The 27,739-nt window shown below is 54.1% G+C and overlaps 2 protein-coding genes and 1 long non-coding RNA gene across 7 annotated transcripts in view; all 3 read right to left on the reverse strand.

The window, feature by feature from the left end:
* The window catches only part of LOC127395940 (inositol 1,4,5-trisphosphate receptor-interacting protein-like 1), a 149,317-nt gene extending 146,066 nt beyond the window's left edge, over positions 1-3,251 (reverse strand). The window contains exons 1-2 of one of the 2 annotated variants that reach the window (XM_051643441.1): positions 3,177-3,251; positions 1,946-2,978 (exon numbers count right to left, since the gene is read on the reverse strand). In XM_051643441.1, the coding sequence (XP_051499401.1) occupies positions 2,037-2,975 (939 nt within the window). In that variant the 5' untranslated portion in view covers positions 2,976-2,978; positions 3,177-3,251 and the 3' untranslated portion in view covers positions 1,946-2,036. Of the gene's footprint in view, positions 1-1,945; positions 3,094-3,176 lie in introns of those variants that run through there. The other variant, XM_051643440.1, reaches the window with a different exon arrangement.
* Positions 3,252-12,396: 9,145 nt separating this feature from the next.
* Positions 12,397-16,185, reverse strand: LOC127395574 (HAUS augmin-like complex subunit 1). Its single transcript, XM_051642715.1, has 5 exons — positions 16,066-16,185; positions 15,216-15,281; positions 14,352-14,423; positions 13,498-13,545; positions 12,397-12,462 (listed from the first exon to the last, which is right to left on the reverse strand). The coding sequence occupies exons 1-5, from the start codon at positions 16,183-16,185 to the stop codon at positions 12,397-12,399; spliced, it is 372 nt and encodes a 123-aa protein (XP_051498675.1).
* A 4,684-nt stretch (positions 16,186-20,869) lies between these two features.
* LOC127395942 (uncharacterized) lies at positions 20,870-27,162 on the reverse strand. Of its 4 annotated transcripts, none has more exons than XR_007891878.1 (5): positions 27,034-27,162; positions 26,045-26,198; positions 25,441-25,962; positions 23,616-23,709; positions 20,870-23,000 (listed from the first exon to the last, which is right to left on the reverse strand). It is a non-coding gene; the product is annotated as an uncharacterized LOC127395942 (long non-coding RNA). The 4 variants fall into 4 exon arrangements; XR_007891879.1 differs by having other exon boundaries at positions 26,119-26,198; positions 26,887-27,162; XR_007891877.1 differs by having other exon boundaries at positions 26,887-27,162.
* Positions 27,163-27,739: the final 577 nt, after the last annotated feature.

A 27,739-nucleotide genomic window follows, 5' to 3' on the forward strand; every position in this document is an offset into this window, starting at 1 on the left:
TCTCCGTGATCTGCAGAGGGAAACTCTGCTCTAGTAAGGCAGAAGCTGCGTGTGGGTAAGAGGAACTGCTGGAGGAATGACACCTCAGCTACCAAGGTGGTTGGGTGTGATGGGGTCAGTGGGGATTAGGTCTCTGGATCCCTCTGGATTTGGTTTGCTTCCCCTGCCAGGGGGTTTATTCCCTCAGCTGTGTTGCAGCTTCGTGGTGTCTCCCCCTTCCTTGCTGCTCCTGAGCTGGGAGGGCTCTAGGGCCCATGTTGCATGTTGCAGCTGCCTTGTGGGCTGCCATGAGGACCCTCCCCTGTCAAGCCTCCTGCCCCTTTCATCCGTGCTTGTGCCACCTGCAGGGCTGGGTGCTGGGGAACAGCCATGTCCAGCTGTTTGGGAAGCTCATAGGCAGCTGTCCTGAGCGAGCTGGGCCCCATCTGAGCATAGAGCCTGCCTTGGGTTCTTTAGGCCACCATCTTGTGGCCCACAGGGAAAGCACAGGGTGTTTGTGCTGAGCCTGAGAGCTGAGATCAGAAACCACAGGTCTCGGACAGGATTTGGAATGTTTGCAGATGAGACTGCTCAGGGTGGTTAAACCACTGGGTTTTGATTCAGAACTACAAGTTGACCTCAGCAGCCTGAGGCTTTGATCAGCCCAGAATGCTCAGCTCTGGAGTGTCCCTGCTCAGCTGGAAGTGTCTGCTACCAGCACACTGGGGCACAGCATAAAGGCAGCTGAGCTTGCTCAGCCCTTCCTTTGGAGGTTTCTCTGCAGCTGTCTACAGAGACTGCTGCTGTTTGCAGCACTGACAGCTTCCAGTTCAATTCTTGGGCTAATTAGTAGTGAAAAGATCCCCAGATCTGGTCGTCTGAGCCATGTTTGTCTAACAAGGATGTAAGAAAACTGTTTCATGGTCACTGATTCTGCTTGTGTTTTCCTTCTGCTAGAGAGTTGTGGAGGCAGAGTTGACCCGAGAAGAGGAGCTAGAGAGCACCCTGCAGGACGCAGGATGATCCAGCTGCTGGAACAGTGAATGTGATGGTGGATGAAGCTGGAGCTCATCCAGGAGCCAGAGCAGCCAGAGCTCAGCTCCACAGTCGTGGCCCTTGTCCCCTGTGCAAAGGGCTCCCCACTTGGACAGTGTGACAGACGCCTCACTGGGGTTGCCCAAGGACAATGCCGGGGGACTCCCAGGAGGGCTTGTTTTGTGTGTGGCTCCCAAGGAAGCCCCTTCCTGCTCCCCAGGGCACAAGGCAATGTGCCCAGCTGTGGAGTGAGAACTGATTGCAAGTGCCCCAGCGCAGGAGCACAGCCAGGCAGGGGAGCCTCAGGGAAGGAAGCGGTGAGCGCAGAGTGCACCACATCAGCTCTTCCTCAGAATGCTCCCGGACCCTGTGGCAGCTGAGCAGGCAGCACCCTCTGCCCGCCTTCCCCAGCCCAGTCACACCCAGACACAGCATTGGTCAAACAGGCCATTTTGTGGCAGCTCTGGAGAGATGAGAGCTCCTGGCAGCAATGGGCTCTGCAGGAGAAGGAGGGCAGTTGCTGTCCAGGTGGCAACAGGGAGAACACACACCGGCCTCTTGTCCCAGACGGAGCGACACAGCAGACGAGATGAATGTTCACAGAACAAGGTTTATTTCAAACATCTCTGGGGTCTAAACCCTTTAAAAGCAACAGGCACCAGCTCAATCAGGCTGTGGGGAAACTGGGATATCAGAACAGGAGGCTGAAGCAACACTGCAAAAGAGACCTTAGAAGAAAATCTATCACTAAGAGTCACATCAACCCATAAAACTCTACCATTAAATCCTCGCCACTAACCTGCTAACAAGTCTTATCCTTCACCTAGAACATTGAGGTCTGGCTTAAAAGGATCCTAAAACCTTACATCTAACACTTAACAAGGAAATACTGTTTGATGTCAAACTAACTAACCAAGAGAATGAGGGAGGGCCTGTAACACCGAGAGGCAAAAAGCAGTTGATAGATGGGGAGAACCTGAGGCAGGCAGCTGGAGAGATGGACTGTCCTGCTACGGCTCTGCCTAATGAACGTCCTTGAAGACGCCCGCTTTCATCTGCAACCCAAATGTCATCTCGATGAGGAGAGTACTTTGGGAAGGGGAGGTCAGGCGGAGCGTGCAGGAGCGCTTGGAGGCCAGCACCTCTGGCTCGTAGTGCCTGAACTGCGGGAATAATTTCCAGCACTCGGCCAGCACCCTGTGAAACCAGAAGTAGGTTCTCTCCAGATCCAGGTAGGGGCCACGGCAGAGGTCGGAGTCCGCGATGCTGGCAGCCCCAAACCTCTGCAGCTCTTCCTCAGGGGAGTGGCGGAAGCAGATCAGGCGCTGTCTGCAGGCGCAGCGCTGCCAAACCCCGATTTTGTAGAAGCCCACGGGCGTCTGCTCCAGGCGGAAGGCTTGTCCGTGGGGTGCCGAGAGGGGAATGAGCACCTTGTAGACACAGCTGCCTGTGCTGCAGCCTTCTGGGGCGTCCAGGATGATGGGTCGCCCCAGCCGTGGCACACAGGTGCGGTGGTACAGTTTCTGGCAGGTGTCCAGAAGTTTGCGCAGCATGTCCTGCACCGCGGCAGGGGAGTCCAGCGAGGCCAGAGGCACCTTCTGCCAGGCTTTGCACACCAGCCTCTTCTGCGGCTTCTTGCTGGGGCTGCCCTCCTTGCTGCTGCTGCTGGCTGGCTGCCTCTTGCTGAGCCGCCCGCAGAGCAGGAGCAGGGCTGCAGCAAGGGCCCAGGACTGCCACTGCTGCAAGGCCCACCAGACAAAGCCGCTCTGCTGCTGGCTCCTCAGATGCAGGGCCTTCTCCTGCCTCTCCACCTCCCGCAGCAGCCGAGCCATCTCCCTCTTCAGCATCTCCTCTCGCTCCCGCATGCGCACGCGCGTCTCCTCATCCAGCCCATCACCCGCTGGCCGTGGGCCCTGGCTGAGGATTAGGGCCCCCAGGGCAAGGAAGAGCAGGGCAGCCATGGTCTGCAGGAGGAGGGAGAGAAGGGCTTCAGTGGGGCTGGCAGGGAGGGCCTGTGCCCCGGCGGGGGCAGCCCCGTGCCCTGCCCAAGGCGCTGCCGCCAGCAGCTGGGCCCTCGGGGCAGGGCCAGAACCCACCCCCCGGGGGCCGCCTTTCTGCCCCGGCCCTGCTCCAGCCCGGCCTCCCCCTGCCTGCGCACTCACCTGGCCAGCTAGCACTGGGGCACAGCTGCTGCTGGCCCTTTTCTAGCTGCCCTCATTGTGATGCCATCGCAGCCACGCCCGCCAACCAGCCCGGCACTGACAGCCCCAAACAACAGACCCCCCCAGACAGGCAGGACGGGGCTCCCAGGGGCTCCCTTTGCAGAGCAGCCACAAGTGTCCCCGAAGCCCCCACCAAACATCCCGTCGGCTGAGCTGAGCCTGGGCTGCTTTGTCCCTGCACATCCCCTCCCGTCAGATGGGACCAGCTCCCTTGGCGCTGGCCTCTCTGCTGCTGGACCAGCCGCTCTGCTCCTGCCTCCTTTCTGACACGCAGGGCCAGGTGACCAGGCCTAGGAGCAGACACTGCCTGCAGAACCTGCTGCTCCTCTCAGAAACTGCAGCTGCTTGCAAGGAACCTCACGGACAAGGAGAATGACTGAAAAGAGCACGGGTTCTATCCTGGCCGAAACCACGACTTTCCACCCCATCTGATCAATGTAATTGGCATCATGTAATTTGCAGATCAGGGGTCCGTCTTTCTACCTCAAGGGTCGTACAGCCTGTTGAGTTCATTGTGTAACCTGCAGGATTCTGAAAACTAAATAAAATGTGTTTTATCTTGATTTTTCCTGTCTTTGCCTAAATGTGGAGAAGTTCAGATTTCAAGTCAAAGCATCACAGAATCCTAGAACGGTTAGGGTTGGAAGAGACCTCCAAGACCATCGAGTTCCAAGTCCCCTGCATGTCAGGGAGACCTCCCGCTAGTCAGGCAGTGCCCCTTTGTACTCTCTGCCACTTTGCTCACCTGCACATCTCTGACTTGAATTGCTTCCAGATAGGCTGAGGAATTTCCAGCTACTATTACACCCATGTCATGCAGGTTAAACCTGTGTTCTAGCTTCATCATGAAGTACTTTTTGTTGGACATTTTCCCCCTTTTATTTGCCAGTAAATTAGTAAAGGGACACTACAAAAACTCTGTGCTTTCTTGTCCCTGAGGACAGCCTTGCTGCTGCGCTGCCTTGAGCCTGAAGAGCCAGAGCCACCCTGTGATTCCAGCCTCAAAGGAATTCCAGGCAGCAGAAGCAGCAGAGGAGATGCACATCCTGCCTAAAGGGATCAGGAAAAGGCAACTGAATCGTATTTCAAGATGTAACCAATTGAAGCGCTGTCATTGCTTCATCAGTGAAGAAGTACTTGTAAACTGCCTCCCTTTTCTTCCTTTTTTGGGGATAACTAGAATTAAAGTACCCTTAACACATCACACGTGTCGAGTATTGGCAGTTTTGGGACTCAGAATGACAGGCAGGCAGGTGGCTGCTGAGTTGCAGCTAAGCCAGAAGTTAAGGATGGGGTTTGAGGTTTCTTTTTTCAGTTCAGGTCATCAATATGCACATGGATGGTGCATATGGATGAATCTAAAGCTGGAAAATATATCACCTGAAGCATTATGACCCTTGGTTTTTGGACCTCAGCAGTGTTTATAAGAAGACCTCATTGAATAGTAATTTCCAAGGGTTTATAGGCTGGGGTTTATCTTCTTTGTAACTTTGTGACAAACTTTGTATCATTTTGAGATGTTATAGTTTGCAAATAATTTGATGGTGGAGTTGGTTGCTTTTAAATGAGGCGTTTCTTTCTTATTTTCATAATGCACTAAAAGCAAGGCTTTCATGTATCTTGGTTGTTGGTAGCTACTGATGACACAGGAAGAGACAAAGTTTGTCAGGTGGAGACCTGCATGGACACAAGTCACCACAGCTGAGCAGCATGTCCAGGTAAAGTCAAGTCTCAGACACAAAAGGCTGAGTTGGGAGGAGGGGAATCAACAAACACCTATTAAATTGGGACAGGGACAGAAAGAGAGGCCTTTGCTGACCGACAGACAAGGTTATGTGGACGAGCAAGAATCTGAAGGCCTGAAGGGTTGGAAGGGACCTCTAAAGGTCATCTAGTCCAACCCCCTGCAGTAGGAAGGGGCATCTCCAACTAGACCAGGTTGCTCGGAGCCTCCTCAGGCTTGACCTTGAATGTCTCCAGGAACAGGGCCCTCACCCCCTCTTGAGACCACCTGTTCCAATGATCCACCACCCCCATGTTCAAGAACTTGTTTTTCAAAGCTTAGAAGCCTCTCTGCCCTCCCCCAGTAGAACGACAGGCTGAGGCTCTCAGCTGGAGACCTGGACACAGGTGTGTCCCTGTGGGACCTCTGCCTGGGCCACCACAGTCCTCCTGCAACTGGGGGGGCAACGACCACTAATTAAGATAGAATTAATGACACCCAAGCTGTTCAGATGTCACTGTTTCCCTTGAATTCAGACACGAAGCAGCCTTTTTGGTGCAGGCTTTTACCTGCTTCCCCTCGGGGCTGCCTCCCGATACAGACAAAACCTCCCAGTGCCAAAGCTGACGAAGCACTGATGGGTTTAGCCGCTGGTAAGGAAGCAAGGACTGTTCCCCTTCCCATGCTGTCCTGATGGGCAGGCTGTGGCGGGCCGGTCCCGGGGGCTCCCGGCTGCCAGGGGCTTCCGCGACTTCCCCCCGACGTGGAGGGGTTTGTGAAGGAGCCCCAGGGTCACACGTGGCACTGCCTCTCTCGGAGGAGCGGCCGCTGCGGGGCCGGGTTTTAGGGGGGGAGTTAGAATCACCCCCCATGCTCAGAAACTGCCTCGAGGACCAAGGGTTAGTGCAGGAATTCACCGGTTTAGGAAGGGTTGACACAAACCGAGGGTGATGTTTAGGGACAATGCAAATGGAAATGGCGACCAGGGGTGTGTTTGTATATATATATATATATATATATATATATATATATGTCTGTAGAGTGAGAAGGTGTCCTTTAGGGAGGCAATGCACAAGGTGCTGTGCTCTTCAGGGAGAGGGTGAAGGGCCAAAGGGAGGAGGGAGGAGGGAGGAAGCCCGAGGTCAGTCCTGCTTAAGAAGTGTGTGTGTGTGTGTGTGTGTGTGTGTGTGTGTGTGTGTGTGTGTGTGCGGTGATGCTCCCTCCGGCGTGTCCCCGAGGCTCCGTTCCCAGCGCTGCTCGGTGGCCCCGTCTGGCCAGGCAGGACCAAGGCCCGTGGTTCCGGAGGGGCAGCCTCTCGGCAGCGGGTGCAGCGGCCGTTGGGTTCCCCTCCAGCGGCCGTTGCTTTCCCCTCCAGGAAGCTGGCAGGGAGCAGAGCCAGAGCTGTTCTTCCTGGGCCCCTCTCCCCAGCCTGGCCTTAGAACAGCAGGTTGGTGCTGAGCATTGGCAGCAAGGAAGGAGCAGAATCTCTCTTGGCACCCAGTGGTTGCTGGCTGCTCAGGGCCGTGGCTCTTGGAGCTCTTCTGAGTTGGAGGGGCAAGCAGCTTTGAGCCACGTGGGAAGAGGAGGAGACTGAAATGCTGCTGGTCATGCCCTGGGGACCTGCATTTTCAGGGACTGAGGAGAGTTTCTCTCAAAGGCAATTTGACAAGTCAGGAAATGCAAGTGCTTCTCCACTCTCCCTTCTGCTGTTGGTTGTGTTGCCTGGTTTAGCTGGAGCACAGCTAAGGTAGCAGTATTTGTGTTCTGGTATTTCTTGGAATGTCAAGTTTGTTTTTTTTGTATCTCTGTCTTTTTTAAGGGATAATAAAAAAGTGAGGAACACCTGTACATACAAGAAGTCAAAGCTGAGAACCGAGAGCATAACGAGGACTTCTTGAGCAGGAAATCTGTGGATATTGGCAGCAGGATCAGGGCTGCTGAGGTGGGTGGAAGGAATGTTCTGAGAAGATGTTGTGAGGGGCCTGCACTGTCATGGTTGGTTGGGCCCAATCTTGTAGTTACAGGGACATCCAGGAGCTTCCTAAACTCGGGCACTGCTGGGCTAACAGGACTGGTTGTCTAACAGGACAATTTGTTACTCTCCTGGGGTTGTTCCTGCTACCTTCCTGATCTCTCCCCAGGACATCCTGGGATAGTGCCAAGACATGTCTCTTCTTTCGCTGAGACCTGAAGTAGCTTGGCCTCCCTTGTGCTTCTTGTCAGGTCCTGTCATAGAAGAGGGCACAGCCAGCACCAGTACCTTAATGGTGTGAAGAGGAGGCTGCACATGTCGATTAATCAGAGCCAGGCAATGAAGTAAGTATGTTTGCCAGGCAAACTGTATTTAAACAACGTGCATAGATTGACTGGGTGAGCTCAGTGTGAAGGTGAGCTAGCCTGGAATTAGAGAAGGGAACAGGGAATCAAATATAACTTCTTAGTATAAGAAACTCCTTTGAGACTTAGCAGCTTCTTAGCTCGACATGTCCTCAGGCTGTCAATATGGTGTCAACCTTGTGCAGAGTTTAGAGCCTGAAGCCAGATTTTCATGATTATGACACAGCAGCCAAAGGTAGGGGTTGTCCCCTAAACTTGTGTGAGCACTGGCTACTCCACCAGTCTCTTTGATTTCTCCTGTGGGTGCTGAGAACTCACCTTGGGCGTGTTTCAAGGCCAGGCCTCGATTGGGAGGTTTGGAAAACTGATAAAAATAAAGAGCTTTTTAGGCTTTAGGCCATGCCAGACTTTTGGAAAACGATGCCCAGACGAAGCTGGTCCTAGGCTTTGGATGTCAGTACCTTTGCATGTGAAGGGTGTGCACAAAACTGATTTTGTTCTCCCCACATTCCCCTGCTGCACATCATCAGAGACTCGCAATGATGCAGGGACCCTGTTTCCAGCTAAAACACTGATATTTATGCCATTTTCTCTCAGTAGAGTCTCCCCCTTGCACGAGTCAAGATTGAGGAAGTCAAATGAGAGCTGGTAAGCCTTTGTTTTTCCTCTTTCACAGGGATTGACATGAGTGCTGTCGTTCCAAAACAAGCTGTATCTTCTATTGGTTGGGAGAGGATCTTCCTCAGATCTCCGTGATCTGCAGAGGGAAACTCTGCTCTAGTAAGGCAGAAGCTGCGTGTGGGTAAGAGGAACTGCTGGAGGAATGACACCTCAGCTACCAAGGCGGTTGGGTGTGATGGGGTCAGTGGGGATTAGGTCTCTGGATCCCTCTGGATTTGGTCTGCTTCCCCTGCCAGGGGGTTTATTCCCTCAGCTGTGTTGCAGCTTCGTGGTGTCTCCCCCTTCCTTGCTGCTCCTGAGCTGGGAGGGCTCTAGGGCCCATGTTGCATGTTGCAGCTGCCTTGTGGGCTGCCATGAGGACCCTCCCCTGTCAAGCCTCCTGCCCCTTTCATCCGTGCTTGTGCCACCTGCAGGGCTGGGTGCTGGGGAACAGCCATGTCCAGCTGTTTGGGCAGCTCATAGGCAGCTGTCCTGAGCGAGCTGGGCCCCATCTGAGCACAGAGCCTGCCTTGGGTTCTTTAGGCCACCTGCTTGTGGCCCACAGGGAAAGCACAGGGTGATTCTGATGAGCCGGAGAGCTGAGATAAGAAACCACAGGTCTCGGAAAGGATTTGGAATGTTTGTGTACTAACCACTGTACATAATGCTTCAGTGTACTAACTGTGTTCAGGTTGCAGCATTTCAGCTTGAAACGGTTTTAACAAATTTCTCCTGTCATGCTTCTCTCCTCTTGCATTCCCAGTGGCACAAAGAGAAGAGGGAATATGGACAAATAATTCTACGATTGACTCCTTTCTCGGCATCATTGCCCAGGAAATTCCAGTGATCACCCACTCCATCCCATTGTGTGGCAACACAGAGCCATGAATGCCAGGTTTGAAGGGGCCTCAAGGTTCACCGGGTCCAACCTTTCTAGGCAGGAACAAAGGTGGTCCTGCAGCCTGCTATTCTGAGTCCCAAAACTGTCAATACTCAACACGAGGGATGTGTTAAGGGTACTGTATTCTAGTTTTCCCCAAAATTGGAAGAAAAGAGAGGCAGTTTACAAGTACTTCTTCACTGATGTAGCAATGGCAGCGCTTCAATTGGTTACATCTTGAAATATGATTCAGTTGCCTTTTCCTGATCCCTTTAGGCAGGATGTGCATCTCCTCTGCTGCTTCTGCTGCCTGGAATTCCTTTGAGGCTGGAATCACAGGGTGGCTCTGGCTCTTCAGGCTCAAGGCAGCACAGCAGCAAGGCTGTCCTCAGGGACAAGAAAGCACAGAGTTTTGTAGTGCCCCTTTACTGATTTACTGGCAAATAAAAGGGGGAAAATGTCCAACAAAAAGTACTTCATGATGAAGCTAGAACACAGGTTTAACCTGCATGACATGGGTGTAATAGTAGCTGGAAATTCCTCAGCCTATCTGGAAGCAATTCAAGTCAGAGATGTGCAGGTGAGCAAAGTGGCAGAGAGTACAAAGGGGCACTGCCTGACTAGCGGGAGGTCTCCCTGACATGCAGGGGACTTGGAACTCGATGGTCTTGGAGGTCTCTTCCAACCCTAACCGTTCTAGGATTCTGTGATGCTTTGACTTGAAATCTGAACTTCTCCACATTTAGGCAAAGACAGGAAAAATCAAGATAAAACACGTTTTATTTAGTTTTCAGAATCCTGCAGGTTACACAATGAACTCAACAGGCTGTACGACCCTTGAGGTAGAAAGACGGACCCCTGATCTGCAAATTACATGATGCCAATTACATTGATCAGATGGGGTGGAAAGTCGTGGTTTCGGCCAGGATAGAACCCGTGCTCTTTTCAGTCATTCTCCTTGTCCGTGAGGTTCCTTGCAAGCAGCTGCAGTTTCTGAGAGGAGCAGCAGGTTCTGCAGGCAGTGTCTGCTCCTAGGCCTGGTCACCTGGCCCTGCGTGTCAGAAAGGAGGCAGGAGCAGAGCGGCTGGTCCAGCAGCAGAGAGGCCAGCGCCAAGGGAGCTGGTCCCATCTGACGGGAGGGGATGTGCAGGGACAAAGCAGCCCAGGCTCAGCTCAGCCGACGGGATGTTTGGTGGGGGCTTCGGGGACACTTGTGGCTGCTCTGCAAAGGGAGCCCCTGGGAGCCCCGTCCTGCCTGTCTGGGGGGGTCTGTTGTTTGGGGCTGTCAGTGCCGGGCTGGTTGGCGGGCGTGGCTGCGATGGCATCACAATGAGGGCAGCTAGAAAAGGGCCAGCAGCAGCTGTGCCCCAGTGCTAGCTGGCCAGGTGAGTGCGCAGGCAGGGGGAGGCCGGGCTGGAGCAGGGCCGGGGCAGAAAGGCGGCCCCCGGGGGGTGGGTTCTGGCCCTGCCCCGAGGGCCCAGCTGCTGGCGGCAGCGCCTTGGGCAGGGCACGGGGCTGCCCCCGCCGGGGCACAGGCCCTCCCTGCCAGCCCCACTGAAGCCCTTCTCTCCCTCCTCCTGCAGACCATGGCTGCCCTGCTCTTCCTTGCCCTGGGGGCCCTAATCCTCAGCCAGGGCCCACGGCCAGCGGGTGATGGGCTGGATGAGGAGACGCGCGTGCGCATGCGGGAGCGAGAGGAGATGCTGAAGAGGGAGATGGCTCGGCTGCTGCGGGAGGTGGAGAGGCAGGAGAAGGCCCTGCATCTGAGGAGCCAGCAGCAGAGCGGCTTTGTCTGGTGGGCCTTGCAGCAGTGGCAGTCCTGGGCCCTTGCTGCAGCCCTGCTCCTGCTCTGCGGGCGGCTCAGCAAGAGGCAGCCAGCCAGCAGCAGCAGCAAGGAGGGCAGCCCCAGCAAGAAGCCGCAGAAGAGGCTGGTGTGCAAAGCCTGGCAGAAGGTGCCTCTGGCCTCGCTGGACTCCCCTGCCGCGGTGCAGGACATGCTGCGCAAACTTCTGGACACCTGCCAGAAACTGTACCACCGCACCTGTGTGCCACGGCTGGGGCGACCCATCATCCTGGACGCCCCAGAAGGCTGCAGCACAGGCAGCTGTGTCTACAAGGTGCTCATTCCCCTCTCGGCACCCCACGGACAAGCCTTCCGCCTGGAGCAGACGCCCGTGGGCTTCTACAAAATCGGGGTTTGGCAGCGCTGCGCCTGCAGACAGCGCCTGATCTGCTTCCGCCACTCCCCTGAGGAAGAGCTGCAGAGGTTTGGGGCTGCCAGCATCGCGGACTCCGACCTCTGCCGTGGCCCCTACCTGGATCTGGAGAGAACCTACTTCTGGTTTCACAGGGTGCTGGCCGAGTGCTGGAAATTATTCCCGCAGTTCAGGCACTATGAGCCAGAGGTGCTGGCCTCCAAGCGCTCCTGCACGCTCCGCCTGACCTCCCCTTCCCAAAGTACTCTCCTCATCGAGATGACATTTGGGTTGCAGATGAAAGCGGGCGTCTTCAAGGACGTTCATTAGGCAGAGCTGTAGCAGGACAGTCCATCTCTCCAGCTGCCTGCCTCAGGTTCTCGCCATCTTCCAACTGCTTTTTGCCTCTCGCTTTTACAGGCCCTCCCTCATTGTCTTGGTTCGTTAGTTTGACATCAAGCAATGTTTCCTCGTTAAGTGTTAGGTGTAAGGTTTTAGGATCCTTTTAAGCAAGTCCTCAATGTTCTAACTCTAGGATAAGACCTTTTAGTAGGTTAGTGGCTAGGATTTAATGGTAGAACTTTATGGGTTGGTTTACCTCTTAGTGATAGACGTTCTTGTTAAGGTCCCTTTTGCAGTGTTTCTTCTGCCTCCTGTTCTGATATCCCAGTTTCCCCACAACCCGATTGAGCTGGTGGCTGTTGCTTTTAAAGGGTTTAGACCCCAGAGCTGTTTGCAATAAACCTTGGTCTGTGAACATTCATCTCGTCTGCTGTGTCGCTCCGTCTGGGACAAGAGGCCAACGTGTGTTCTCCCTCTTGCCACCTGGACAGCAACTGCCCTCCTTCTCCTGCAGAGCCCATTGCTGCCGGGATCTCTCCTCTCTCCAGAGCTGCCACAAAATGGCCTGTTTGACCAATGCTGTGTCTGGGTGTGACTGGGCTGGGGAAGGCGGGCAGAGGGTGCTGCCTGCTCAGCTGCCACAGGGTCCGGGAGCATTCTGAGGAAGAGCTGATGTGGTGCACTCTGCGCTCACCGCTTCCTTCCCTGAGGCTCCCCTGCCTGGCTGTGCTCCTGTGCTGGGGCACTTGCAATCAGTTCTCACTCCACAGCTGGGCACATTGCCTTGTGCCCTGGGGAGCAGGAAGGGGCTTCCTTGGGAGCCACACACAAACCAAGCCCTCCTGGCAGCCCCCAGGTGTTGTCCTTGGGCAACCCCAGTGAGGCGTCTGTCACACTGTCCAAGTGGGGAGCCCTTTGCACAGGGGACAAGGGCCACGACTGTGGAGCTGAGCTCTGGCTGCTCTGGCTCCTGGATGAGCTCCAGCTTCACCCACCATCACATTCACTGTCCCAGCAGCTGGATCATCCTGCGTCCTCCAGGGTGCTCTCTAGCTCCTCTTCTCGGGTCAACACTGCCTCCACAACTCTCTAGCAGAAGGAAAACACAAGCAGAATCAGCGACAATGAAACAGTTTTCTTACATCCTTGTTAGACAAACATGGCTCAGACGACCAGATCTGGGGATCTTATCACTGCTGATGAGCCCAAGAATTGAACTGGAAGCTGTCAGTGCTGCAAACAGCAGCAGTCTCTGTAGACAGCTGCAGAGAAACCTCCAAAGGAAGGGCTGAGCAAGCTCAGCTGCCTTTATGCTGTGCCCCAGTGTGCTGGTAGCAGACACTTCCAGCTGAGCAGGGACACTCCAGAGCTGAGCATTCTGGGCTGATCAAAGCCTCAGGCTGCTGAGGTCAACTTGTAGTTCTGAATCACAACCCAGTGGTTTAACCACCCTGAGCAGTCCCATCTGCAAACATTCCAAATCCTCTCCGAGACCTGTGGTTTCTGATCTCAGCTCTCAGGCTCAGCACAAACACCCTGTGCTTTCCCTGTGGGCCACAAGCAGGTGGCCTAAAGAACCCAAGGCAGGCTCTGTGCTCAGATGGGGCCCAGCTCGCTCAGGACAGCTGCCTATGAGCTTCCCAAACAGCTGGACATGGCTGTTCCCCAGCACCCAGCCCTGCAGGTGGCACAAGCACGGATGAAAGGGGCAGGAGGCTTGATAGGGGAGGGTCCTCATGGCAGCCCACAAGGCAGCTGCAACATGCAACATGGGCCCTAGAGCCCTCCCAGCTCAGGAGCAGCAAGGAAGGGGGAGACACCACGAAGCTGCAACACAGCTGAGGGAATAAACCCCCTGGCAGGGGAAGCAGCCCAAATCCAGAGGGATCCAGAGACCTAATCCCCACTGACTCCATCACATCCAACCAACTCGGTAGCTGAGGTGTCATTCCTCCAGCAGTTCCTCTTACCCACACGCAGCTTCTGCCTTACTAGAGCAGAGTTTCCCTCTGCAGATCACGGAGATCTGAGGAAGATCCCCTTCCAACCAATAGTAGATACAGCTTGTTTTGGAACGACAACACTCATGTCAATCCCTGTGAAAGATGAAAAACAAAGGCTTACCAGCTCTCGTTTGACTTCTTCAATCTTGACTCGTGCAAGGGGGAGACTCTAACGAGAGAAAATGGCATAAAAATCAGTGTTTTAGATGGAAACAGGGTCCCTGCATCATTGCCAGGGTCTGATGATGTGCAGCAGGGGACTGTGGGGAGAACAAAATCAGTTTTGTGCACACCCTTCACATGCAAAATGAACTAACATCCAAAGCCTAGGATCAGCTTGTTCAAGACATCGTTTTCCAAAAGTCTGGCATGGCCTAAAGTCAAAAAACCCCTCCATTTTTAGCAGTTTTCCAAACCTCCCAGTCGAGGGCCTGGTCTTGAAACACGCCCAAGGTGAGTTCTCAGCACCCACAGGAGAAATCAAAGAGACTGGTGGAGCAGCCAGTGCTCACACAAGCTCAAGCACTAGTTTAGGGGACAACCCCTACCTTTGGCTGCTGTGTCATAATCATGAAAGTCTGGCTTCAAGCTCTAAACTCTGCACAAGGTTGACACCATATTGACAGCCTGAGGACATGTCGAGCTAAGAAGCTGCTAAGTCTCAAAGTAAGTTGTTATACTAAGGAGTTGTATTTGATTCCCTGTTCCCTTCTCTAATTCCAGGCTAGCTCACCTTCACACTGAGCTCACCCAGTCAATCTGTGCATGTTGTTTAAACACATTTTGCCTGGCAAACATACTTACTTCATTGCCTGGCTCTGACTAATCAACATGTGCAGCCTCCTGTTCACACCATTAAGACCTGCAGGACATCTACCTGTCCACCGAAACCATCACAACAATAGCTTTTACATTCTCAATCTCTTCAAATTCATCTGATGGCAAATACACTACAACGGTGGAAAAAAGAATTACAGGAGGTAAATTTAGGTAAGACTCCAGTTTCTTCTGCAAAGAGGCAGTTTCTTGCTGCAGTCCAGCCACTTTCTGCCAAGAGAACAAGACAGATTATATTCTACAGACTTACTTGTAGAAGGCAAGTCAATCGGTTCAAGAGATCCACAATTACCTACAGCATTTCAGAACTCACAAACGTTGGTCAGAACTTTCATTAAAACCCAAGGGAAACTCAAGACCTGCTTTTCCTCCAGTTATCAGTCAGTTATTTTTACACAGAGGCATCGATTAATTTTTCCTGGGTTGCTGTGGTTTTGTGTATGTAAAATCCCAGCAGGAATTCCTCTGGCTGAGCTCTCTTCTGAAACCCTGGGCCATGTCAGCTTCGCCACCCAGTGCCCGTTCAGGAGATCGACAGCATGAACACCAGGAAGCCCCTTGTCACTCTGCAGTTACACTAACGTGCTGGAAAAGCCAGCAAAGTGCCTGGGGAGAAAGACTAAGCTCTCATCACAGGAACAGCAAATCATACTGAAATGGGGTGAGTGCAGAGGGAACACCACCAAGGAATGTTCCATGTGTGCACATGCTTCAGCACAAAGCTGGAGAATCTGTAGCTTGCGACTCCAGAAAGGGGCCTTTTCTTTTAACAGATTTTCCTGCTGGGCTTATAATACAGCCAAAAATGTTCTGTGTAAAGACACGACAGAAAAACAGCAGCCTTTGGTGGCTCAGCATTTGGGCTTCACTAGACTTCCTGCCTTTGCTCAGAAGACACTGGCTCAGGTAACCACAGAGCAAAGTGCATTTCCTGCAACCACCCAACAAACCAGCCTGGTCTGTGCCCCTGCAGAAGCATCCCTCTGCTGCCAGAAGACCTACCTCAGACAGGCTCATGAGGGCCTCATGTGTCAGCGACCGGTCCAATCCTGTAGCAGTGATCTGCTCCTGCACACAGGAGAGAGCTGGTTGGGAACTGACCACACCACTTCAGAGGGAGGAGAAAGGTTTGGCCCTTTCCTTGGCTTTCGGTCTAAACAGGCACACAAGAATGCAGTTTGGCAACCACAGAAACATCTGCCATTTGAACCACAGCTGCTGCAGGTAGATGAAGTCAGTTGGTGCTAGAACTGGCATCCAGAACTAGTGGCAGAAAAGCACAAGGCAATGCTGGGAAGATGCTTCTCAGTCCAGTGTTGCCAACTGTGCGGCCACGTTTGCATCTCCTGCTTGTCAAGGTCCTGGGCAGCAGCCAAGTGTTAATTCAAGCATTCATGTGCCCTTCATCAGGTAGCAAAGGGGAAGGAGAAGACACGACAGCTTTGGGCTTTTGTGTTTCATCATTCCCACATTTCAAAGAAATGCCCGATTCTGGATGTTGACACACAAAGCACCTCAGTGTGAACCAGCTGCCCTGCTGGTGCTGTCTGTGCACTCTTCTGTGACAGGACCTGACAAGAAGCACAAGGGAGGCCAAGCTACTTCAGGTCTCAGCGAAAGAAGAGACATGTCTTGGCACTATCCCAGGATGTCCTGGGGAGAGATCAGGAAGGTAGCAGGAACAACCCCAGGAGAGTAACAAATTGTCCTGTTAGACAACCAGTCCTGTTAGCCCAGCAGTGCCCGAGTTTAGGAAGCTCCTGGATGTCCCTGTAACTACAAGATTGGGCCCAACCAACCATGACAGTGCAGGCCCCTCACAACATCTTCTCAGAACATTCCTTCCACCCACCTCAGCAGCCCTGATCCTGCTGCCAATATCCACAGATTTCCTGCTCAAGAAGTCCTCGTTATGCTCTCGGTTCTCAGCTTTGACTTCTTCTGTGTCCAGGTGTTCTTCCGTTGTTGCCATATTCCTTTAAAAAAATAAGAGATACAAAAAGAAACAAACGTGACATTCCAAGAAATACCAGAACACAAATACTGCTACCTTAGCTGTGCTCCAGCTGAACCAGGCAACACAACCCACAGCAGAAGGGAGGGTGGAGAAGCACTTGCATTTCCCTGTGAGACCTCCCACTGGAAACACCCACAGCTCTGACATCCAGACTCCCAAAGGCCAGGCAAGAAAGACAAAACAAAGGGCAAGGCTGAAGCCATCTGCAGGAAAGCACAGAGTGACAGTCCTCTGCACATCTCCTAACTCCAGCAGAGACCTGCTGTGCAAGCCAAGCTTCAGAGCACAGCCAGGGGCCAAGGCCAAGCTGCAGAAAGCACACGGGCTGGGACCTTGCCCACCAGCAGTGCCACAAGCACCACTTGGAAAGGCTAAACCAGGAGATCACTAGACTGGGAGGTGGCTGTGGAGAACATCTGGGCCAAGCCCCACCCAAGGCAGGGGCTGAGGCTGCTCTGCTTGGCCAAGCACTTCAGCTCACATCCTCTCGGGGGCTGACTTGAGACCAAAGATGTTCTGGTTTTCCCAAGTCTCTCTCACACTTCTGGTTCCGGGGAATTCTTGCCTGGCAATGGGTCCTGTTTTGCCTGGTTCCTTCACTCTGATGACACAGCCCATGCTACATGTGGTCAGAAAACCAGGTTTGCCTTCAACTTCAGACAAAGGCAACTGCTGGCTGATGCCAGCCCCGATCTGAAAGCTGCTTGGAGGCCATGTCTGCTTTAAAACAATGGCTTTGATGGCCCCCAAGCCTCTTGTGACTGCTGCGTGTCCAGAGCCCACGGCTGCTAACAGCTGCTGCCTCATGTTGTGTAGCAGAGATGTGTCACGCCCCTGAGCACTGGCTTAGCCTGGTTAGTCAGCACACCCAGCGTTCCAGGCTGCAGGTACCAGAGGTACTTCCTGCAGCTTTCCCTTTTCCCATCCATGACTCACTCCTTTCAACCCTCTTCCAGCAGCAGCACTGCAGTCAGTTTTTTCCTCATCTTGGTCACTTCCAGTTCCATTCCCTTGGTTTTTGCTTCTGTTGCACACAGCTCCCAAGTCCTATCATCGATGGCACTGAAGAAGCTGGTGAAAGGACAGGTGCAAGGGGCAGGCTCAGGACTCAGCTCTTCAGACAATCAGAAGAATCACAATTATGATCTCCACACTTCACACAATTGACTTCCTTTATCTAACAAACCTTGCATCTGGCAGGAGAAATGGCCCAGCAAGCCGAGCAGGAGGAAGTCAGCAAGACCTGGCACTCCAGGGAACATCACCACTGGCTTGCACACCACCTGATGCTCCACTGCTGACTTGTCAAATTGCCTTTGAGAGAAACTCTCCTCAGTCCCTGAAAATGCAGGTCCCCAGGGCATGACCAGCAGCATTTCAGTCTCCTCCTCTTCCCACGTGGCTCAAAGCTGCTTGCCCCTCCAACTCAGAAGAGCTCCAAGAGCCACGGCCCTGAGCAGCCAGCAACCACTGGGTGCCAAGAGAGATTCTGCTCCTTCCTTGCTGCCAATGCTCAGCACCAACCTGCTGTTCTAAGGCCAGGCTGGGGAGAGGGGCCCAGGAAGAACAGCTCTGGCTCTGCTCCCTGCCAGCTTCCTGGAGGGGAAAGCAACGGCCGCTGGAGGGGAACCCAACGGCCGCTGCACCCGCTGCCGAGAGGCTGCCCCTCCGGAACCACGGGCCTTGGTCCTGCCTGGCCAGACGGGGCCACCGAGCAGCGCTGGGAACGGAGCCTCGGGGACACGCCGGAGGGAGCATCACCGCACACACACACACACACACACACACACACACACACTCCTTAAGCAGGACTGACCTCGGGCTTCCTCCCTCCTCCCTCCTCCCTTTGGCCCTTCACCCTCTCCCTGAAGAGCACAGCACCTTGTGCATTGCCTCCCTAAAGGACACCTTCTCACTCTACAGACATATATATATATATATATATATACATACACACCCCTGGTAGCCATTTCCATTTGCATTGTCCCTAAACATCACCCTCGGTTTGTGTCAACCCTTCCTAAACCGGTGAATTCCTGCACTAACCCTTGGTCCTCGAGGCAGTTTCTGAGATGGGGGGTGATTCTAACTCCCCCCCTAAAACCCGGCCCTGCAGCGGCCGCTCCTCCGAGAGAGGCAGCGCCACGTGTGACCCTGGGGCTCCTTCACAAACCCCTCCACGTCGGGGGGAAGTCGCGGAAGCCCCTGGCAGCCGGGAGCCCCCGGGACCGGCCCGCCACAGCCTGCCCATCAGGACAGCATGGGAAGGGGAACAGTCCTTGCTTCCTTACCAGCGGCTAAACCCATCAGTGCTTCGTCAGCTTTGGCACTGGGAGGTTTTGTCTGTATCGGGAGGCAGCCCCGAGGGGAAGCAGGTAAAACCCTGCACCAAAAAGGCTGCTTCGTGTCTGAATTCAAGGTTAACAGTGACATCTGAACAGCTTGGGTGTCATTAATTCTATCTTAATTAGTGGTCGATGCCCCCCCAGTTGCAGGAGGACTGTGGTGGCCCAGGCAGAGGTCCCACAGGGACACACCTGTGTCCAGGTCTCCAGCTGAGAGCCTCAGCCTGTCGTTCTACTGGAGGAGGGCAGAGAGGCTTCTAAGCTTTGAAAAACAAGTTCTTGAACATGGGGGTGGTGGATCATTGGAACAGGTGGTCTCAAGAGGGGGTGAGGGCCCTGTTCCTGGAGACATTCAAGGTCAAGCCTGAGGAGGCTCCGAGCAACCTGGTCTAGTTGGAGATGCCCCTTCCTACTGCAGGGGGTTGGACTAGATGACCTTTAGAGGTCCCTTCCAACCCTTCAGGCCTTCAGATTGTTGCTCGTCCACATAACCTTGTCTGTCAGTCAGCAAAGGCCTCTCTTTCTGTCCCTGTCCCAATTTAATAGGTGTTTGTTGATTCCCCTCCTCCCAACTCAGCCTTTTGTGTCTGAGACTTGACTTTACCTGGACATGCTGCTCAGCTGTGGTGACTTGTGTCCATGCAGGTCTCCACCTGACAAACTTTGTCTCTTCCTGTGTCATCAGTAGCTACCAACAACCAAGATACATGAAAGCCTTGCTTTTAGTGCATTATGAAAATAAGAAAGAAACGCCTCATTTAAAAGCAACCAACTCCACCGTCAAATTATTTGCAAACTGTAACATCTCAAAATGATACAAAGTTTGTCACAAAGTTACAAAGAAGATAAACCCCAGCCTATAAACACTTGGAAATTACTATTCAATGAGGTCTTCTTATAAACACTGCTGAGGTCCAAAAAACAAGGGTCATAATGCTTCAGTTGATATATTTTCCAGGTTTAGATTCATCAATATGCACCATCCATGTGCATATTGATGACCTGAACTGAAAAAAGAAACCTCAAACCTCATCCTTAACTTCTGGCTTAGCTGCAACTCACCAGCCCCCTTGCTTGATTGGAATATAATGTGGCATAAATCTGTTTGTGGTGACGTTTTTATAGCAGTTCTCATAACGGGGTCCTGGCCCCCAGCTGGGGTTCCTGCACGCTGCTGACACAAACACAGTAAAGACTACCCTGAGTCATCTCCTGCATCTCGGAGCAAATTCACAAGAAATCAAAGACAACAAATCCAATCTGAAGGAGGACCCAGATCCAGACAAAACAGCTTGCCTGCCTGATCTCTGCATGGTACAAAGTGTACTAACTGTGTTCAGGTTGCAGCATTTCAGCTTGAAAAGGTTTTAAAAAATTTCTCCTGTCATGCTTCTCTTCTCTTGCACTCCCAGTGGCACAAAGAGAAGAGGGAATATGGACAAGTAATTCTAGGATTGACTCCTTTCTAAGCGTCATTGCCCAGGAAATTCCAGAGATCACCCACTCCATCCCATTATGTGGCAACACAGAGCCATGAATGCCAGGTTTGAAGGGACCTCAAGGATCACCGGGTCCAACCTTTCTAGGCAGGAACACAGATGGTCCAGCAGCCTGTCATTCTGAGTCCCAAAACTGCCAATACTCAACACGAGGGATGTGTTAAGGGTACTGTAATTCTAGTTTTCCCCAAAATTGGAAGAAAAGGGAGGCAGTTTACAAGTACTTCTTCACTGATGTAGCAATGACAGCGCTTCAATTGGTTACATCTTCAGATACGATTCAGTTGCCTTTTCCTGGTCCATTTAGGCTGGATGTGCATCTCCTCTGCTGCTTCTGCTGCCTGGAATTCCTTTGAGGCTGGAATCACAGGGTGGCTCTGGCTCTTCAGGCTCAAGGCAGCACAGCAGCAAGGCTGTCCTCAGGGACAAGAAAGCACAGAGTTTTGTAGTGCCCCTTTACTGCTTTTACTGGCAAATAAAAAAGGGGACAATCTTCAGCAAAAAGTAATTCATGATGAAGCTAGAACACAGGTTTAACCTGTATGACATTGGTGTAATAGTAGCTGGAAATGCCTCAGCCTATCTGGAAGCAATTCAAGTCAGAGATGTGCAGGTGAGCAAAGTGGCAGAGAGTACAAAGGGGCACTGCCTGACTAGCGGGAGGTCTCCCTGACATGCAGGGGACTTGGAACTCGATGCTCTTGAAGGTCTCTTCCAACCCTAACCGTTCTAGCATTCTGTGATGCTTTGACTTGAAATCTGAACTTCTCCACATTTAGATAAAGACAGGAAAAATCAAGATAAAACATGTTTTATTTCGTTTTCAGAATCTTACAGCTTAGGCAATGAACTCAACAGGCTGTACGACCCTTGAGGTAGAAAGACGGACCCCTGATCTGCAAACTACATGATGCCAATTACATTGATCAGATGGGGTGGAAAGTCGTGGTTTCGGCCAGGATAGAACCCGTGCTCTTTTCAGTCATTCTCCTTGTCCGTGAGGTTCCTTGCAAGCAGCTGCAGTTTCTGAGAGGAGCAGCAGGTTCTGCAGGCAGTGTCTGCTCCTAGGCCTGGTCACCTGGCCCTGCGTGTCAGAAAGGAGGCAGGAGCAGAGCGGCTGGTCCAGCAGCAGAGAGGCCAGCGCCAAGGGAGCTGGTCCCATCTGACGGGAGGGGATGTGCAGGGACAAAGCAGCCCAGGCTCAGCTCAGCCGACGGGATGTTTGGTGGGGGCTTCGGGGACACTTGTGGCTGCTCTGCAAAGGGAGCCCCTGGGAGCCCCGTCCTGCCTGTCTGGGGGGGTCTGTTGTTTGGGGCTGTCAGTGCCGGGCTGGTTGGCGGGCGTGGCTGCGATGGCATCACAATGAGGGCAGCTAGAAAAGGGCCAGCAGCAGCTGTGCCCCAGTGCTAGCTGGCCAGGTGAGTGCGCAGGCAGGGGGAGGCCGGGCTGGAGCAGGGCCGGGGCAGAAAGGCGGCCCCCGGGGGGTGGGTTCTGGCCCTGCCCCGAGGGCCCAGCTGCTGGCGGCAGCGCCTTGGGCAGGGCACGGGGCTGCCCCCGCCGGGGCACAGGCCCTCCCTGCCAGCCCCACTGAAGCCCTTCTCTCCCTCCTCCTGCAGACCATGGCTGCCCTGCTCTTCCTTGCCCTGGGGGCCCTAATCCTCAGCCAGGGCCCACGGCCAGCGGGTGATGGGCTGGATGAGGAGACGCGCGTGCGCATGCGGGAGCGAGAGGAGATGCTGAAGAGGGAGATGGCTCGGCTGCTGCGGGAGGTGGAGAGGCAGGAGAAGGCCCTGCATCTGAGGAGCCAGCAGCAGAGCGGCTTTGTCTGGTGGGCCTTGCAGCAGTGGCAGTCCTGGGCCCTTGCTGCAGCCCTGCTCCTGCTCTGCGGGCGGCTCAGCAAGAGGCAGCCAGCCAGCAGCAGCAGCAAGGAGGGCAGCCCCAGCAAGAAGCCGCAGAAGAGGCTGGTGTGCAAAGCCTGGCAGAAGGTGCCTCTGGCCTCGCTGGACTCCCCTGCCGCGGTGCAGGACATGCTGCGCAAACTTCTGGACACCTGCCAGAAACTGTACCACCGCACCTGTGTGCCACGGCTGGGGCGACCCATCATCCTGGACGCCCCAGAAGGCTGCAGCACAGGCAGCTGTGTCTACAAGGTGCTCATTCCCCTCTCGGCACCCCACGGACAAGCCTTCCGCCTGGAGCAGACGCCCGTGGGCTTCTACAAAATCGGGGTTTGGCAGCGCTGCGCCTGCAGACAGCGCCTGATCTGCTTCCGCCACTCCCCTGAGGAAGAGCTGCAGAGGTTTGGGGCTGCCAGCATCGCGGACTCCGACCTCTGCCGTGGCCCCTACCTGGATCTGGAGAGAACCTACTTCTGGTTTCACAGGGTGCTGGCCGAGTGCTGGAAATTATTCCCGCAGTTCAGGCACTACGAGCCAGAGGTGCTGGCCTCCAAGCGCTCCTGCACGCTCCGCCTGACCTCCCCTTCCCAAAGTACTCTCCTCATCGAGATGACATTTGGGTTGCAGATGAAAGCGGGCGTCTTCAAGGACGTTCATTAGGCAGAGCTGTAGCAGGACAGTCCATCTCTCCAGCTGCCTGCCTCAGGTTCTCCCCATCTATCAACTGCTTTTTGCCTCTCGGTGTTACAGGCCCTCCCTCATTCTCTTGGTTCGTTAGTTTGACATCAAGCAGTGTTTCCTCGTTAAGTGTTAGATGTAAGGTTTTAGGATCCTTTTAAGCCAGTCAGCAGTGTTCTAGGTCTAGGATAAGAGGTGTTACTAGGTTAGTGGCTGGGATTTAATGGTAGAGCTTTATGGGTTGGTTTGACTCTTCGTGATAGACGTTCTTGTTAAGGTCCCTTTTGCAGTGTTGCTTCAGCCTCCTGTTCTGATATCCCAATTTCCCCACAGCCCGATTGAGCTGGTGCCTGTTGATTTAAAAGGGTTTAGACCCTAGAGCTGTTTGCAATAAACCCTGGTCTGTGAACATTCATCTCGTCTGCTGTGTCGCTCCGTCTGGGACAAGAGGCCAGCGTGTGTTCTCCCTCTTGCCACCTGGACAGCAACTGCCCTCCTTCTCCTGCAGAGCCCATTGCTGCCGGGAGCTCTCCTCTCTCCAGAGCTATCACAAAATGGCCTGTTTGACCAAGTGCTGTGTCTGGGTGTGACTGGGCTGGGGAAGGTGGGCAGAGGGTGCTGCCTGCTCAGCTGCCACAGGGTCCGGGAGCATTCTGAGGAAGAGCTGATGTGGTGCACTCTGCGCTCACCGCTTCCTTCCCTGAGGCTCCCCTGCCTGGCTGTGCTCCTGTGCTGGGGCACTTGCAATCAGTTCTCACTCCACAGCTGGGCACATTGCCTTGTGCCCTGGGGAGCAGGAAGGGGCTTCCTTGGGAGCCACACACAAACCAAGCCCTCCTGGGAGTCCCCCGGCGTTGTCCTTGGGCAACCCCAGTGAGGAGCCCTTTGCACAGGGGACAAGGGCCACGACTGTGGAGCTGAGCTCTGGCTGCTCTGGCTCCTGGACGAGCTCCAGCTTTACCCACCATCACATTCACTGTCCCAGCAGCTGGATCATCCTGCGTCCTCCAGGGTGCTCTCTAGCTCCTCTTCTAGGGTCAACTCTGCCTCCACAACTCTCTAGCAGAAGGAAAACACAAGAGAAATCAGCAACCATGAAACAGTCTTCCTACATCCTTGTTAGATAAACATGGCTCAGACGACCAGATCTGGGGATCTTATCACTACTGATTAGCCCAAGAATTGAACTGGGAGCTGTCACTGCTGCAAACAGCAGCAGTCTCTGTAGACAGCTGCAGAGAAACCTCCAAAGGAAGGGCTGAGCAAGCTCAGCTGCCTTTATGCTGTGCCCCAGTGTGCTGGTAGCAGACACTTCCAGCTGAGCAGGGACACTCCAGAGCTGAGCATTCTGGGCTGATCAATGCCTCAGGCTGCTGAGGTCAACTTGTAGTTCTGAATCAAAACCCAGTGGTTTAACCACCCTGAGCAGTCCCATCTGCAAACATTCCAAATCCTTTCCGAGACCTGTGGTTTCTGATCTCAGCTCTCAGGCTCAGCACAAACACCCTGTGCTTTCCCTGTGGGCCACAAGATGGTGGCCTAAAGAACCCAAGGCAGGCTCTGTGCTCAGATGGGGCCCAGCTCGCTCAGGACAGCTGCCTATGAGCTGCCCAAACAGCTGGACATGGCTGTTCCCCAGCACCCAGCCCTGCAGGTGGTACAAGCATGGATGAAATAGAGCATGAGGCTTGATAGGGGAGGGATTATGACTGGCAAATATTGAACACGTGGAAGTTGAACACTGACAAAACAAAAACTCTTGTCGAAGACACCTAAGCAGCCTGATGATGGGACAGAACCCAGCCTCATCCCTTGGAAAAGCATTTCTTTTCAGCATCTCCTGCTTGATGCTTCTACCATACCAGCATCTCAGCTGGATGCACACAGCAAACACAGACTCAGCCAGTGGTTTGGGTTGGAAGGAACCTTCAAAGGCCACCCAGGCCAACCTCTCTGCAGTGAGCAGGGACACCTGCACCTAGACCAGGCTGCTCAGAGCCCTCTCCAACCCGACCTAGAATCGGGTTTCCAGGGATGGGGCATCTCCCACCTCCCTGGACAACCTGGGTCAGGGTCCTCAGAAGCAACCAGCACTAGATGTGTGTAGATGGAAACTGACACTTCGAGAAAGCCGAGCTCTCAGACAGAGGATGAACTGCACCCTTCTGCCATTTCCTCCAGGGAGAAAGACATGAAACACAGAAAACTTCAAGCTCCCAAGACCTTCAGGAGCTGGACCCTTGACCTGCTGTGAGCTAACAGGTCAAGGTTAGTCAGCTGTGGCTGTTATCTAGTAAACGGCAGAGGATGAAGTGGGTGAATCCAAACTTCACTGCTGCAAAACCCACCCAGGGAGCACATCTTGCCTGTCCCCCAGGGCTGACAGGGGCAGGCAAACAACACCGGCTTGTTCCTCGTCCAAGAACCAGCCCAGAGGAGCCACCGTCACAGAATCACTCTCATTGGGAAAGACCCCTGAGGTCCTCGGGTCCAACCACAACCTAACCCTACCAGACCCAACCCCCTCCCCGGGCAGTCGGCTCCATCATCCTGCCGGTGCAGGAATGTAAACCTCCCCCGGCACCACCCGGGCCAGCAACCCGGAGCCTTCTCTCAGGCGTCCCTGGAACGTCCTGTCTCCCCACCCTGGCCGGGGGGTCCAGCCCAGACCCCCCCCAAGCAGCCTGCCCTCCCGGCCCTGCCCCCGTGAACTCTCCGGGCCAGAACTAACCCACCCACCCTCCCTCACACACCGGGCGGCTCCACGCCCACCCGAGGCTCCTTCCTCACCTCCTCGCCAGGGCCCAGACACGCCGGCCGGGAAGGCACGAGCGGGACCAGGCCTCCGACAGCGCCCCGGGCCCGGCCCCGCGCCTCTCCCCGCCCCAGAGAGGCTGCTTCGTGCCTAAAGGCAAGGGAAAAGACTGGAATCTGAGCAGCTGGTGTGTCATTTCTTACATCTGTTCATATAAAAAACATACCCCTTGCTGGAAAACACACCACAAAGAACACGTGAAAACAATTCTCCCGAGTCTGGCTCTCAGAACAGGCACCAAGGAAACACCTTGCTTCTCCACCAACACAAAAAAGGGCAGAGGCACAAGACTTCGATGTTCAAGTCAATGCAGTTTTTTTTTTTCAGCTAGTTCTAAAGAAATTAAACTGGTTACTGGAATAATCGGTGTGAGAATCGTTGGTGGAGCACCCTGTGGGATACTGCACGTGCTAAAGCAGTGGAGGACTCTTCACTGAGCCTTTCCCATTCCCAGTGAGGTTTGCTGGGATCTACGCTTTACCAACGTCTCTGGATTCCTGGGGGGAAATGTTAGAAACGAAATGCAGTGCTGTTTTTGCACCCTAGTGTTAGAAGCATAGTGTGGGGGTTTTTTTTTACCTATGTGTTAGGAATATAATAGTTTGGTGAAGAGAAGTGAGATATCTGCACATTCCAATGACACCTGGAGTCACCTGAACATGGAGCAGGATTCATGGCCAAGACCAGACCCAACAAAGCCACTTCCATCTTGCTCCTCGGGGCAGGATGACACCTATAGGTATAGATCATTTTGTTAATTGGGAAGGCAGCCAAGGGGGCAAGAAAGGTCAGAATTATACCTTAAAAGGTAAACTGATAGAATGGAATGTGTAAACAAGAGGTGTGGGGGGAAACTTATAGGATAATTAGACGCGTCAGACAGGCTGTAAACCCTGGACTACCCAGCCAGTGGGGAAACAGGGGAGTGAACTAGGGAATATAGGGTGCATTAGAAAGGGTGTGGTTAGTCGGTCAAGAGAGGTTCTCCTCCCCCTCTATTCTGCATTGGTGAGGCCGCATCTGGAGTATTGTGTCCAGTTCTGGGCCCCTCAGTTCAAGAAGGACAGGGATCTGCTTGAGAGAGTCCAGCGCAGAGCCACAAAGATGATTAAGGGAGTGGAACATCTCCCTTATGAGGAAAGGCTGAGGGAGCTGGGTCTCTTTAGCTTGGAGAAAAGGAGACTGAGGGGTGACCTCATCAATGTTTACAAATATGTAAGGGGTGAGTGTCAGGGAGATGGAGTTAGGCTTTTCTCAGTGTTGACCAGTGATAGGACAAGGGGTAATGGGATCAAATTGGAGCATAGGAGGTTCAAGGTGAATATTCGAAAAAATTTTTTTACTGTGAGAGTGACAGAGCACTGGGACAGGCTGCCCAGAGAGGCTGTGGAGTCTCCTTCTCTGGAGACATTCAAACCCACCTGGACACGTTCCTGTGTGATGTGCTCTAGGTGACCCTGCTCTGGCAGGGGGGTTGGACTAGATGATCTTTTGAGGTCCCTTCCAATCCCTAGGATTCTGTGATTCTAGGAATATAAGGGGAATAGGGAATATAAACCGTTACTCACCTTGCTATGGGGGTGCCTGCTTGCTTAGGTCACCCGTTCTTGCCAGAGCGCCGATAACCTGCGCCCCGCTGCAGGACCCGTTCGGGCCTGTTCCCTGGTGCCACAAACGGTTCCCACCCCAGGCAGACCCCAGGGTGCCCCACCCCAGGCTGCCCCACACCCCACACCCCAGCAGACCCCAGGGTGTCCTCCCCACACCCCCAAGGTGTCCCACCCCAGGGTGCCCCACACCCCTCACCCCAGCAGACCCCAGGGTGTCCCCCCCACACCCCCACACCCCAGGATGTCCCCCCCACACCCCAGCAGACCCCAGGGTGTTCCACCCCAGGCTGCCCCACACCCCAGCAGACCCCAGGGTGTCCTCCCCACACCCCAAGGTGTCCCACCCCAGGATGCCCCACACCCCTCACCCAAGCAGACCCCAGGGTGTCCCCCCCACACCCCCACACCCCAGCAGACCCCAGGGTGTCCCATCCCAGGCTGCCCCACACCCCACACCCCAGCAGACCCCAAGGTGTCCCCCCACACACACCCCCCCACACCCCAGGGTGTCCCCCCCTCACCCCAGCAGACCCCAGGTTGTCCCCCCACACACACCCCAGGGTGTCCCCCCCACACCCCAGCAGACCCCAGGCTGCCCCACACCCCTCACCCCAGCAGACCCCAGGGTGTCCCCCCCACACCCCCACACCCCAGCAGACCCCAG

Source organism: Apus apus, chromosome Z, assembly GCF_020740795.1.
Source record: "Apus apus isolate bApuApu2 chromosome Z, bApuApu2.pri.cur, whole genome shotgun sequence".
In the NCBI taxonomy this organism is placed as follows: domain Eukaryota; kingdom Metazoa; phylum Chordata; class Aves; order Apodiformes; family Apodidae; genus Apus; species Apus apus.

Bases quoted from the DNA above. Each gene is read 5' to 3' on its own strand.
- LOC127395574 (XM_051642715.1), bottom strand. From the start codon at position 16,185: ATGGCAACAACGGAAGAACACCTGGACACAGAAGAAGTCAAAGCTGAG. The intron at 14,424-15,215 runs GTAGGTCTTCTG...TTCTCTTGGCAG, and splicing joins CCCTCATGAGCCTGTCTGAG to AAAGTGGCTGGACTGCAGCA. The intron at 12,463-13,497 runs GTAAGCCTTTGT...TCCTTCTGCTAG, and splicing joins AAGAAGTCAAACGAGAGCTG to AGAGTTGTGGAGGCAGTGTT.